The 13,175-nt window shown below is 37.7% G+C and overlaps 1 protein-coding gene across 3 annotated transcripts in view; it reads right to left on the bottom strand.

Moving 5' to 3' along the window:
* GATB (glutamyl-tRNA amidotransferase subunit B) overlaps window positions 1-11,875 on the bottom strand; it is a 101,493-nt gene extending 89,618 nt beyond the window's left edge. For 2 of the 3 annotated variants that reach the window (XM_077139817.1, XM_077139818.1), the window contains exons 1-2: window positions 11,658-11,875; window positions 9,572-9,722 (exon numbers count right to left, since the gene is read on the bottom strand). In XM_077139817.1, the coding sequence (XP_076995932.1) occupies window positions 9,572-9,722; window positions 11,658-11,875 (369 nt within the window). The remainder of the gene's footprint in view (window positions 1-9,571; window positions 9,723-11,657) is intronic. The other variant, XM_077139816.1, reaches the window with a different exon arrangement.
* Window positions 11,876-13,175: the final 1,300 nt, after the last annotated feature.

Raw genomic sequence — 13,175 nt, 5'->3', positions numbered from 1 at the left:
AGCTGGTATCAAAGCAAAGAAGACTGTTATAGATAAGGAGGTTCAACTTAAGCCCCAGGTACCAAAAAGAAAATATCAGAGAATATGTAAATCACAGAAACAGAAGGTAGAGAACAGGTTGCTAGGGGTGTCTAGCAGAGAGAGGGAGAATGGGGAGTTAATACGTTAATACATAATAGGTTTAGGGTCTCTGTTTGGGGTAATGTAAAATTTCAGAAATGGATGGTGGTGAGGAGACACAACATTGTGAATTTGATAATCCCACTCAATAGTAAGCCTGGGAGTGGCTGAGATGTGAAAGTTCATGTTATACATGTTTCCACAATTGCAAAAAAAAAAATAAAAGAGCTACTAAAGAGAAATCAGAATTAATGATCCTGGATGGGATCTAATAATGGAGGAGAAAAGGCTGAGAAGGACATTATTGGGACATAAGAAAAAAAAAACGGAATACAGATTATAAACTTTATATCAAAGATAAATTTCTTGAATTTGATGACTGCACTTAAGGTGGCAATACAGTGAATACCCCCGTTCTTAATAAATGTACATGGAGGTATAATGTCTTCAAAGAACATGATGTATACAATCTATTCTCAACTGTTCAGAAAGTAAATAAATAGACAGCTCAAGAGATAGATAATCAGATGGACTTATAGATGGATAGACTGAATGATTTGGCAAATGTAGCAAAATATTAAGATCGGTAGTTCTGGTATTCAGGTTGGGGGTATGCTGGAGTTTTCTCTGTATGGGGGCTGTATTATTTGGCAAAGATCCTGTAAATCTGAAATTATTTCAATAGAAAGTTCAAATACAATAAAAATAAAATAAAAGACAAAACCAAAAATCAGATAACAATAATAACAACAAATCGACCAACTTAAGGCCTGAAAAGGAAAAAGAGACCTCCCCTAATTAGAGTTAAAAATGTTCCTAAAGGACATTTAGGAGTTATACTGGTTTTTCTTGCTTTTCGAATATGAAACATGACTTCCAATCATGTTAGCTAAGGATTTAGTTCTCTTATTCCCCAACGTAGTTTTATCATAGTTTTTGTTAAATTAGTATTTGATGTTTCATTATTATTAAATGTTTTTCTAAGCCATTAAGCATACTACGATCACATTTCCTTTCTTGAATGTTCTGCTTTTCCTTAGAGTTGATAAGGCTTTCATTTTTTTCATTTGCTTCATTTTCTTAATGTACCTATTGCTCATTCTTCTCAAAGACTCCTTTATATGCAAAATCCTTTTTCAACACAAATATCAGATATCTGCTACTCCCACGTCTACACTTTTTTCTAGAAACTTCTCTGTTCTGGAGCCACCCATCCTCCTTTTCCATCAGGCCCTCTTAGGCTGCTATAGAGTTGGGATCCTGGGATTTCTCCACTACCCCAGTAGGTTCCTTGGATAACAGAAGACAAGTTTTTTGATCCCCTGCTTGTCTGAAAACAGTATTTTACTTTCACACTTGACTGATATTGCTGGGTACAGAATTCTAGTTTAGAATGATTTTTCCTAAGAATTTTTAAGGAACTGTCCATTCTCTACTTGTTTTAAGTGCTGCTACTGAGAAGTCTGATGCCTTTCTGATTCCAACCCTTTGTGTGTGATCTATCTTTTCTTTTCTTCTCTGTAAGCTTTAGAATCATTACATCTTTATCCCTGGTGTCATCAACGTCATGATGGTGCACCTGGACATGAGACAAATTATTTTCCTTGTGCTGGCTTTTTGGCAGGCCCTTTTGATTTGGAGTCTCGTATCCTTCATTCTAGGAAATTAATTTGTATTGCCTGTTTGACAGCTTCCACTAGTCTTTTTTTTTTATCTTTCTCTTTCTGGAACTCCTATTAATCAGATGTTGGACTTCCTGGATCGATTCTCTCATTTTCTTATTTTTTCTTCCTAATGTCTAATTCGATGTGTTTGTTTTATTTTCTGGGAGATTTCTGGGCTTTCTCTTCTAATCCCTCTAGATATTCCTCACCACCACCACCACCACCATAATTTTAAATACCAAGAGTTCATTTTTGTTCTGATCATTAAAAAAAAAAAGAACCCAGTTCTTATTTCAAGGATATAGATATTTTCTCTTATCTCTCTAAGCGCACTTATAAAGGCTTTTAATTTTTTAAATATTCCTTTATCCTGTGCATTATCTGTTGTCTATTCCCTATAGTTCTCTATTTCACTCCCTGTCCATCATGTTGGAGGTTTCCTCAAATACCTGGTGATTTTTACATTCTATGTAAATGTCCAGGCTTTGCTGATTGGTGGGCTTCCCTTTAAGATAATTAGATAGCCAGAGAGCTTTTTATTGGGACTGCAAAATGGTAATATCTGAAGCTCTTCTCTCTAGCAATGCATCTATTTTCTTTAAAGAAGTTCTTGCAGATTTAAGAAGGAATGGCCATACTAGTTCATTCAAGCTCCTGAAAAGCGGCAGGGAAAAGGACTGCGCAGGCCCCAGAGTTCAGTATGCAGACACTGATACCTTATCAGCACCTTTTGCTGTATCTGGCATGCCCAAGAGGACATATGTCATCAGCTGAATTTCTCCAGCTATTACAGTTCCACACTCCTATGGGGATGGGACAGCTGGCCCTCTCAGTGGTTCATAATACTATTGCACTTTCTCTTTCTTAAAATACTCTCTCTTGGGGAGGAGGGCTGGGGGCACATATGAAACCAGAAGGAAAGACAGACAATAAAGACCAAGATGATATAAACTAGGAATGACTAGAGTGTACAATGATAGTAACTAAATGCATAAATTAAAAAATGTTTTTGCATGAGGAAGAACAAAGGAATGTCAATATTGCAGGGTATTGAAAACAGATGGTCATTTGTATTTTAAAACATCAATTTCTGTGTGAGAGTAAAGCAAGCAATGTTTATTTAGCACAAAATTTACATTTTGACTAGCGTATTTCCTAATTTAACATATATGTACAGTTTAATCGAACACCATAAATACACGGAACTTTGAATAGGGCATGAGATTTTATAAGTCTGTCAGGTTAGTGTGACATCCCGATAAATCCCAGAGTGATCCAAACAGTGAATAAAGAAGTATTTGCAAAGTTCCCTTGGGGGAATGAGGACAAAGGTGGAAAATTCAACTTCTCCATTTGGAGAATTCCTGATATTCTTGTAAGCAATGGGGATAACCAAATTAGCAGGCCGAGCGCTCAATCTTGGGGTTTGTGCCTATGAAACTTATCCCCACAAAGGATAGGCTAAGTCTACTTAAAATTAGGCCTAAGAGTCACCCCAAAGAACCTCTTTTGTTGCTCAGATGTGGCCTCTCTCTCTCCCTCAGCCAACATGGCAAACAAACTCACTGCCCTCCTCCTCTCTACATGGGATATGACTCCCAGGGGTGTAAATCTCTCTGGCAATGCAGGACAGAAATCCTAGAATGAATGGGACTCAGCATCAAGGGACTGAGAAAATCTTGATCGAAAGGGGGAAGAGAGAATGAGACAAAATAAAGTGTCAGTGGTTAAGAGATTTCAAAGAGAGTCGAGAGGTTATCCTGGAGATTATTCTTACACATTATATAGATATTCCTTTTTAGTTTATGGCGTATTGGAGTGGCTAAAGGGAAGTACCTGAAACTGTAGAGCTGTACTCTAGTAGCCTTGTTTCTTGAAGATGATTGTATAAAGATATAACATTTACAATGTGACTGTGTGACTGTGAAAACCTTGTATCTGATGTTCCCTTTATCTAGGGTATGGACAGATGGTAAAAAATATGAATAAAAAAATAAACAAATAATAGTGGGAACAAATGTTAAAATAAATTGGGTAGATGGAAATACTAGTGGTCAATGTGAGGGAGGGGTAAGAAGTATGGTATGTATGAATTTTTTCTTTTTCTTTTTCTGGGGTGATACAAATGTTCTAAAAAATGATGTGGATGATGAATATGCTACTACATGATGATATTGTGAGCCACTGATTGTTCACCATGTATGGAATATGTGTATGCTATTTTCTCAATTAAAACAAAACAAAACAAAAAAACACTCCCTCTTGGTTTCCTTGACCCTGCACTCTCTTTATCCCTTCTCATACCCTTGCACGTGGGACCCAGTCACTCTGCTGCTTGAAAGCCAGTTGGCGAGATACAAACTTCTCAGCATGGCTTATATGATAAGGGTTATGCTTACACCTCCAGCCTCATCTCTTGAAATGACCATATTCAAGTTTTATGCTATGACATATGGAATTTCCTTTTGAGTTCTTGAAGTAAGCCATGTCATGTTTTTCTTCTGGTCTTTATACATTTTATCCACTTTTCACTTGGCCAATTTCCCCATTCTCTATTTTTTTGTTAAACGCTCCTCCTATGAGCTCCCATTATATTTTCACTATCAACACGTTTATTAAAAGATACTGCAATCACCTGCTTATAATCTGTGCTTTATAAAGGCAAGACCCTTTCTATTTTCTATCTTATTCAAAGCTGTATCACTAGAGCTAGTATGATGGCTGGCACATGGTAGGTATATAATAAATAGCAACTGAGTGAATGAATGAAGACAAAACCAAGAGAGACACAGGGAGAATAAAATGCCTTTCAAAAGACATAATTTCTTGAAGTAATAATCCTATTTTTTTTTCTAAATCGAGAAGCAATACCATGTATACTGAAGGTATTCAATAAATATTTACAGTTGATTAATCTTGAGACATTTTAACACATGACCATTCTTGTAAGTATCTGGTGCTTCTGCAATCATGGAAATCTCTTTAGACATTTCCAAATACAATTAAATTCAGGTCAAATTTGGTTACTGGAAGGACACTTAACATTATAACCTAAATTCTTTTGACTGCCTTTTTCTATCCTCTTATTGGTGTACCTGACAAAGAAATGGCCACCATTTTCTGAACCAAAACAACCTCCACATATTGAATGAATTTTAAAAACAAATCTCGTTAGTCTTTTCTTTTGTAAACTTAGCAATTAATTCTAAATCAGATATCATTTTATCTATTATACTATTTCTAACTTTGTATCGCTCTCTCAATATTCCACATATCTCTGAGATGACAGAACAGTAGGTTCTTTTGTTGGGAAGGTCACTGAACTAATGAAATCAAGGTTAGTGACTGTTTGTGCATGACATTTACTTTTGCTGTCACTAGCGACATAACTGTCCTCAATAACTCAGAACTTTCGTAAAGCTGAAAACCATCGGTCACTACAAGTTACACTAATAGGTAACATTTACTGACTGCTTACTATATGCAATCACTATTTTAAGTGTTTTAAAGGTATTAATCAATTTAATTCTCACAAAAACCCAATGAATCAAATTATCCTCTGTGCTGGTTTGAAAGGATGTGTGTCTCCTAGAAAAGCCATGGTTTAATCCTAATCCCATTTTGTGAAGGCAGCCGTTTCTTCTAATCCCTTTTCAGCATTGGATGTTTGAAACCGTAATTAGATCATCTCCCTGGAGAGGTGATGTAATCGAGAGTGGTCGTTAAGCTGGATTAGGTGACAATATGTCTCCACCCATTCTGGTGGGTCTTGATTCATTTCTGAAGTCCTATAAAAGAAATATTTTGGAGACGAGAGATTCGGAAAGAGCAGAGAATGCTGCAGCACCACGAAGCAGAGAGTCCATGAGCCAGTGACCTTTGGAGATGAAGAAAGAAAACGCCTCCCAGGGAGCTTCATGAAACCAGAAGCTAGGAGAAGCTAGCAGATGATGCCGTATTCACGGTGTGCCTTTCCAGATGAGAGAGAAACTCTGACTGTGCCTGCCATGTGCCCTTCCACTTGAGAGAGAAACCTTAAACTTCATCAGCCTTCTTGAAGCAAGGTATCTTTCCCTGAATACCTTTGCTTGGACATTTCTACAGACTTGTTCTAATTGGAAATTTTCTCGGCCTTAGACTTGTAAACTAGCAACTTATTAAATTCCCCTTTTAAAATGCCATTCTGTTCCTGGTATATTGCATCCAGGCAGCTAGCAAACTAGAACATTCTCATTTACAAAAGAGGGTTAAGTAACCTACATGAAGCTTCTATTCATCTCACTGAAATGTATATTATTTATAAGCATTATTAGTGGCTTCATAATATTCCACTGTACAGATGTATCATAATTTACTCAACCAGGCCCACATCACTGGGGAATTCTGGCTGCTTTCAATTTTACACTATTATAAATATCCCTGCTATAGCCATCTCAGCATATCTCTTTGCCCACATTTCTTATTATTTTACTGGGTAAATTACTAGAAGAATTAGTGGGTCAATAAACCTGCATTGGTCTAAATAGCCAAATCTCCATCATTTTGCCTTATTAATTTTTTCTTTTGCTTTTATGTTCACAAAGATTCTCCCCCATCCTGAGGACAAATGAATATTCTGGGGTTTTTTCAGGTTTAATTTTTATATTTAATTTGATATATATATTTGAATTTTGTTTTGCCATATAAGAGGAACCCTAAATATAATTTTTCTCCAATTAGGTAACCACTTTCCCACTACCATGAATTAAATAATCCTTTTCCTGCTGATTTTTGTTCTTTCTCTAATATATGTGCCTGTGTGTGACATACATACATACATATATTTTCTCTCCTTATATTTATCTCTGAGCAAACTATTTTTCCCCCTTGATCTATTGGTTTATTCTTTAGTTAGGAGGCAGTGAAACTTAGGGGAAAAAAGATAATAGGCTCAATATTATAACTTTCATATGTGAGATACTGATTAATTATTCAAAAGGAAATGCCCAGTAGGAAATCAGAAGCACAGATTTGTTACCTAGGAGAGAGAAAGGAGTTTTATTTGAAGGTGAACATGATTACCCAGGAGGACACAGGGAACAAAAAATGAGCCAAGGAATGAACCAGGAAAAAGCACATTTTAGGGCTGGGTTAGGTAAAACAGTCAATGAGAAGGAGGAGCAGCAAATTAGAGGTAGGAGGAGCAGGTGAAAAGAGAATAACAGCCTTGGGCAAACACAATTTTAAGCATCATCACGAATCATACATCTTCTTAGCTTAACTGATACCAAAATAGTAACATAATATTCTACTCTAAATTCTCAGAAACAGAGGCATACTCTCAAAGTATTGATTTTGTTGCAAGTAGTTACCACATGCAGAGTCAGGATAGCAGAGATCTTTACACCTTCTCCATAGGACTAAAGGATGGATAACTGTTTAAATGTGTCAGTTTTTTTTTTTTTTTAACACGGGCAGGCACTGGGAATCAAACCCAGGATTCTAGCATGGCAGGCAAGAATTATGCCTGCTGAGCTACCGTGGCCCACCCTGTTTCAATATATTTTAAATCCATATATAAGTAAGTTACAGGGTTTTGAAATGCTATGGGAGTGACGATGTTTTATTCTAATGGTTCTGGTATAATTTAGCTCAAATACTAGACCAGGTCCTTTAAAACAGAAATGTTTCTATAAAAGAGGGCTCTGCCTAGAGAAAAAAACATTTGGGCTACTTAAACCACAAGTGCTGTAGGCTCTGAAGAGGAAAAACAAACCTAGCTCAAGCAAAAACCAGATCTGTAGCCTGTAACTATCAATTAATGTAAGCCAAGTTCTCAGAACTCAAATCTCCACAACTCATCCTCCATGCTTTACTGACGTGCTTGTTGCTGGGCAAGTACGTCTTTACTGGTGTGTAACAAGAAATCTTCCAAAGTATGTTGACAATTTGGTTATTTTAAATTGTCTCTAATATCTGACCATTTGAGCAAAGCTTAACTAAAAATTTACAGAAAACTTGCCTATCTGCAGATGGGTCTGTTTCTAAGTGTGACCTACAATAAAATCCTGCTAGATAACACAGTCCTAACTAAAAGAACCTATAAAAAGTGCAAAGCTTATGTCTAGTCTCATGATAATGAACAATCAAGTTGGGGGTGATAGTGGAAGATTTGAACAAAGAAGGAAACAGGGAGAAGTATGTGATAAATTGCCTTCCATTTCATTTGTCTGAATATATATTATTTCTGCTATATCTGAGTCATTGCCCAAAAAAGAACTCAAGGATTTATAATGGAAAAAACTGTCTCTTCTCCCAAAAATAATCTCCGCAGATAATGAGAGTGAGAGAGAGAGAGAGAGAGAGAGAGAGAGAGAGAGAAGGTTACACTTGTATTCCCCTAGGAAGACCCAACGGCAAACCAGAGGTGACCCCAGATAAGGCCTGTAGGAGTGGAAGTCCTTCATGACAAAAAAAGCACAAGTGAGGAAAACGTTACGAGACAAAGATGCTACCCCAAAAGCAAAGCTCCAGATACAGCAGACATATTGAAGATACTGCCCATAACTTTCCATTCTAGGCACTGACTCCAGGGAGAATATATCCCTGTCCGTCCAAGCTTGCCAGTGCTCAGTTCAATCACCTCTCAAGTATATATATATATATCATTATTCATATTCAATAAAACAAATTTTACATATATATAAAATACATATGTGAAAATACATATTTGGGGGGTGCATGGGCCAGGAAACTCTCATTTATATTTAAATATTAGAGAATATGGAATTCAGCCATGACAACCCTATCTCCCTTTTCACCACCATGCATACACATTCCCTCCAAGGATGGCCTAGAAATCTCACATCCCATAGAGACCATGGGTCCTGAATCTATACTTGTGCTTTTTGTATTTATGAGGTCCTGTCAAAGGAAGCAGCAAAGATCATATACGATATTCCAGTATAAGGTCAATGATTATGGTTACTGAAAATTAAGACGCGGTCAATAATGGAGAGAAAAAGTCAGTCACAACATGCACTGAGTTAAAATCACTACTCATTTTCATTTGAAGGCAGGGAATGTACCTGGGTCCAATGTACCTATTAGCAAGATTTTGTAGCATATAATTTCATATATTTGGCTAAATTCTGAAGAAAAGGATGGAAGGGACAACGTAAATGTTTGGGCTAACAAATAGCCACTTTATGCGATTTTTCACACAAGGCTTCCTTTGACGAGACCTCTTCTGCTTCATTTACTGCCTAACTTCAGTGTGGCTTCTCAGAAAACACAGATACCACCTCTTTAAGCATCTCTTTCTTAATCCTCCCCCAATTTCCCACAATAGTCCTTGCCTTTACTGAATTAGGAGTCCCTCCTCTGGGTTCCCAAACCATCTGATGCATATTACCTTCACAAAAGTAATTACAATATACCCTATTTCTTTACAGGACTAATCTGTGAATCCTTCCCCAGTACTCTGTGAATTCCTCAAAGGCAAGGATCTTCACTCACTTTTATGTTCCATTTCATAGTACAGTGTCTGGTATTAGTAAGCACTCTAAAATGTTTGTGAAATAATAAATGCATGAATGAATGAATGAATGAATGAATGGCTTTTAGACATAGAAACAGAATTTTAGGGATGAGTCTTTAGAAATCATTTAGTCCATTCCACTTCATCCAAAACTGTCTAAACAAGTATTTCTTAAGAGCTGTGTCAGGATATTAAAACAAGAAAATCATTATTCATATTTAATAAAACAAATTTTAATAATGAAAATAGAATTAAATAAAAACCTTACCGGCAGAGTTCCAGGCAGAGATGCATCAAAAAAAGAAACCAAAGAATTTGGAGGTGCTGCAAAGTGGACTTGAGATCCAGAAAAGAGTTTAGAGTTGGAAGAAATCTGGGCATGAATCTCCAAACCTACCACAGCTGCCCATTCATGTTCACTAAAGAGAAAGATACAATGGTTAAGAAGCAGATCTATCATCATGCATGAATTTCTATGAGCCTAAACCCCAAATATTAATTTCCTACCTATTAAAATTTTATATCCTATATTTATAAAGTGTCCTATTTTATTAGTGACTAAATCAAAACCAGCACATTATGAATACCTTGCAACAACACTGGCAAAATAAAATTCATTTACAACTTGGCACTGGGAGAGTTCACTGTACAAACAGAAAGGTCATAGAGAATGGAACAACTTGGCATTTTAAAACAATTTAGAAATGAGTATTAGGTGCCAACTACTTGGCTGACTTCAGTGAAAGCAGCATTTCCTAAATTAACTGTACCTTATCAACTAATCATTTAGTAAATGAAGACAGTAGAACTTGAGAAACATTTTTTAGAATTAACATAAACATTGGGATTCTATTACTAGAGGAATAACGGTAAATAAATAGCTCTAGATCTCAATCTTAGAAAAGGAAAAGAAATTCTCAATCATGTGAATACATACATGTTTGATAATACTGGCTTGCAAGTAGAACTACCAGAGTGACAAAGATACATTAGATCACTATTCAATGATACTCCTCCTGGGAATACTGTGCATAGGAAAGCATTAAACCATCAGATATGGCTTGTTTGGTTTTTTTTGGTCCCCAAATAATTCACACCTAAGTTCTAATGGAAGACTCTTTGCTTGTTTGTTCATATTTACTATCAAATCTAAGGAGCTATAATAATTTCTCATGTCTGGCCACTCCTACTCTGTTGGATCTGAACAAAGGTATCTCCAGGTTCTTAGAAGTCTGCTTACTCCCTCTGAAACCCATGTATACTGAACAATCTCCTGATGGTCGATTTGCACACGCTATTTCCATATTTTGTCTGGCACTACCCTGCTCTTTTCCCAAGCAACTTTGTGCATTATCTAGATTGTTTAAATACATGTATTGAGTTTTGTTTCAATAATTTCAACACATGAAGTTCTATGCCTATAATATTGCAAGATTAATTCTTTCTTTTTAAGGAGTGGAAGCACAGGCTGTAACTGAGAGGAACTAAACTAAGAGCTCATGAGAAATTCTGTATTCACTGAAGTATTATTCAAAAATAATTTTGCAGTTTCATTACAGGAGAAAAATATATACTTTTCATTCACAGTAAAATGATTTAATAACGTTGAAAAGCTCAGAAACTGACTGTTTCTGGACATTTTCACTATGTCCTTCCAACTGAAAAGCAAAAATAATGCCTAACTCTCTTAGAGGATAAACAAAAATATTAGAAACGTCATGTTTCTGATTTAAAAAGAAAATGTTTGTCTTACACAGTGAAGCATAAAACTACCGTTCAGAGGGTAACTAACAAAATAAGCAAAACTGTTTACATAATCAGAGGACAAATCTCTTTCATTAGCTGCCATATCCTAGATCTAGACGCACGCCCATAAACAGCTGGTGTTTTCTGACTAACGACATTAAACCACCACCATCCAGAGGTTGTAAGTAAAGAGTCCCTTTTCTACTTTTAGTACACTGCTTGCCCATCTGACTAAATAAATATCAGCTAAATATGACCTATCTTCAGGTGTCACGGAACGCGCCGCTGGTGCAATTAATTAGTAAAACGTCAGAATCCACTCTTCTGTCTTCGCGGCCTTCGATTCAAGAATACACTTGGGTATTTTACTTTCGCGGGTCCCCTACATACGCCTGTCTAAGTCAAGACAATGGTTTATGTGCAGGGGCGGGGCAAATAGCGGACCTGTTTTCTGTTTTCCCTTAGATTTCGGGGCTCCCAGATATAGCCCAACACCGTCCCATTCACCAAAACGTTTATACTAAAGGGTCGGCTGTAATCGACCATCTCCCCAGTTCCGCAGTTACACCTTACGCTTAGGTGGGGTGTAATGGCATAAAATATTATACCCTTTCTTCGGCTTCTGGGCCATGATAAGAGGCTGCTGAGCCACACAGCTCTGGCCCCTCACCCCTCTGGAAGTGGACCCAGTCGGAACCCATCTTCCGTGGCAGGAAACGCGGTCAACGCAGGCTAAAGTCCAACGCCTTCCAGTACAGCGCCAGCGCAGCACGGGCGCCGCCATTGCGCCTCCAGCGTTCTGGTCAGGTGACACAGACTCACTCATCCTCGAGGCTCCCTGGGAAGCGTAGTTCTGGAAATATATAACAACTCTCTAGGCTCAGACCGGAAGACTACTATTCCCGGTGGGCATTGCGACCTGGATGCACCGGAACTCTTGCGGACAGCCGAGAGAAAGAGAAATAAAGAGGCAGGAAGGCTTTCTGGGTCGGGAGGTGTGACTCCTCCTAGCGGGGACCTGGAGAGGTTTGTGACTGTGAACCTGTGTGTGAGTTTGAGTGTGTGCGCTTGGTGCTTAGCTCCAATGCTGAGAAGCCCGACTGGGATTCTACAGCACAGTTAACCTTGAGGGCTGAAGTGAATGACCTTGACATCTCCTTGAAGACTTTTTTGAACGTCCAAACCCTCTCAATTATTTTCGTTTACTTGCCCTCGTCACACATATCTTTGAACATTAGTTTAACAAGTACTTATTCACGTGCTTGCTATAAGACGGGCACAGTTTTTCAAGGCACTGCGGATATAGCAATGAGGAATACGCTCGGGGCCCTTTAAGCTCGTGAAGTTTAAATTCTAGGAAGAGGAAAAATAAAGAACAAAGTTAACACAAATAAGATACTTTCGTATAGTTAGTAGGTGCTATATTTAAGTGTTGTGTGAAAAAGGGACAAAGGCTTTAAGCCTCCTGGAATGTTACACAGAAATAGAACACACCAGGCCCAGGCTCTGAAGTTTTAGGAAGTAGGGTTTTCTAGGATCTGTGGCCATAGGGCTCAGCCGAGTAGCCTCTGACAGTCTGAGCCCGAAACAAAAGGTTAACATCAGTTTTTATAGGCAGAATGACATGTAAAAGACAAAGTAAAGATTGGCTGGTTTAAATCAGGAAGGGTACAAGCTGGTTTTACAGAAACAGATGAGCAGTTAGGGGGGAGGCGGCTTCACAGGGACTTCTCTCATCCTGCCTATGGACCGTCCTCACGGCCTGAGAGATTTTTCAAACAGAGAATGGCCTGAATAAACAGGGGCCTGCCTGCTGCAACAGGACATGGCTTTAACAAACAGGGGCTGCCTGCAACATAAGCAGAGGTACTTGGAGACAAACAGTCCTAGATAGAAAGTTCAGGTGCATTTTTACTTATTCTCCTTTTTGTTCTTGGCTACCCTCCTTACTTATATGCAATAAAGTCTTATTTCATGGCAGGTACCATCCCAGGGGACTTTTTTTTTTCTTTCCTTCAAAACTCATACCCCTAAGTTTTTGTTTTTGAGCACTAATCTAAAATAACCATTCTATATTAGATCATCCTATTTTAATTCTCCGTGCAGTGTTTATGATTATCTGATGT

Source organism: Tamandua tetradactyla, chromosome 22 (assembly GCF_023851605.1).
Source record: "Tamandua tetradactyla isolate mTamTet1 chromosome 22, mTamTet1.pri, whole genome shotgun sequence".
NCBI lineage: Eukaryota > Metazoa > Chordata > Mammalia > Pilosa > Myrmecophagidae > Tamandua > Tamandua tetradactyla.
The sequence above is the reverse complement of the archived record's forward strand: the minus strand, read 5'-3'. Positions and strand labels throughout refer to the sequence as shown.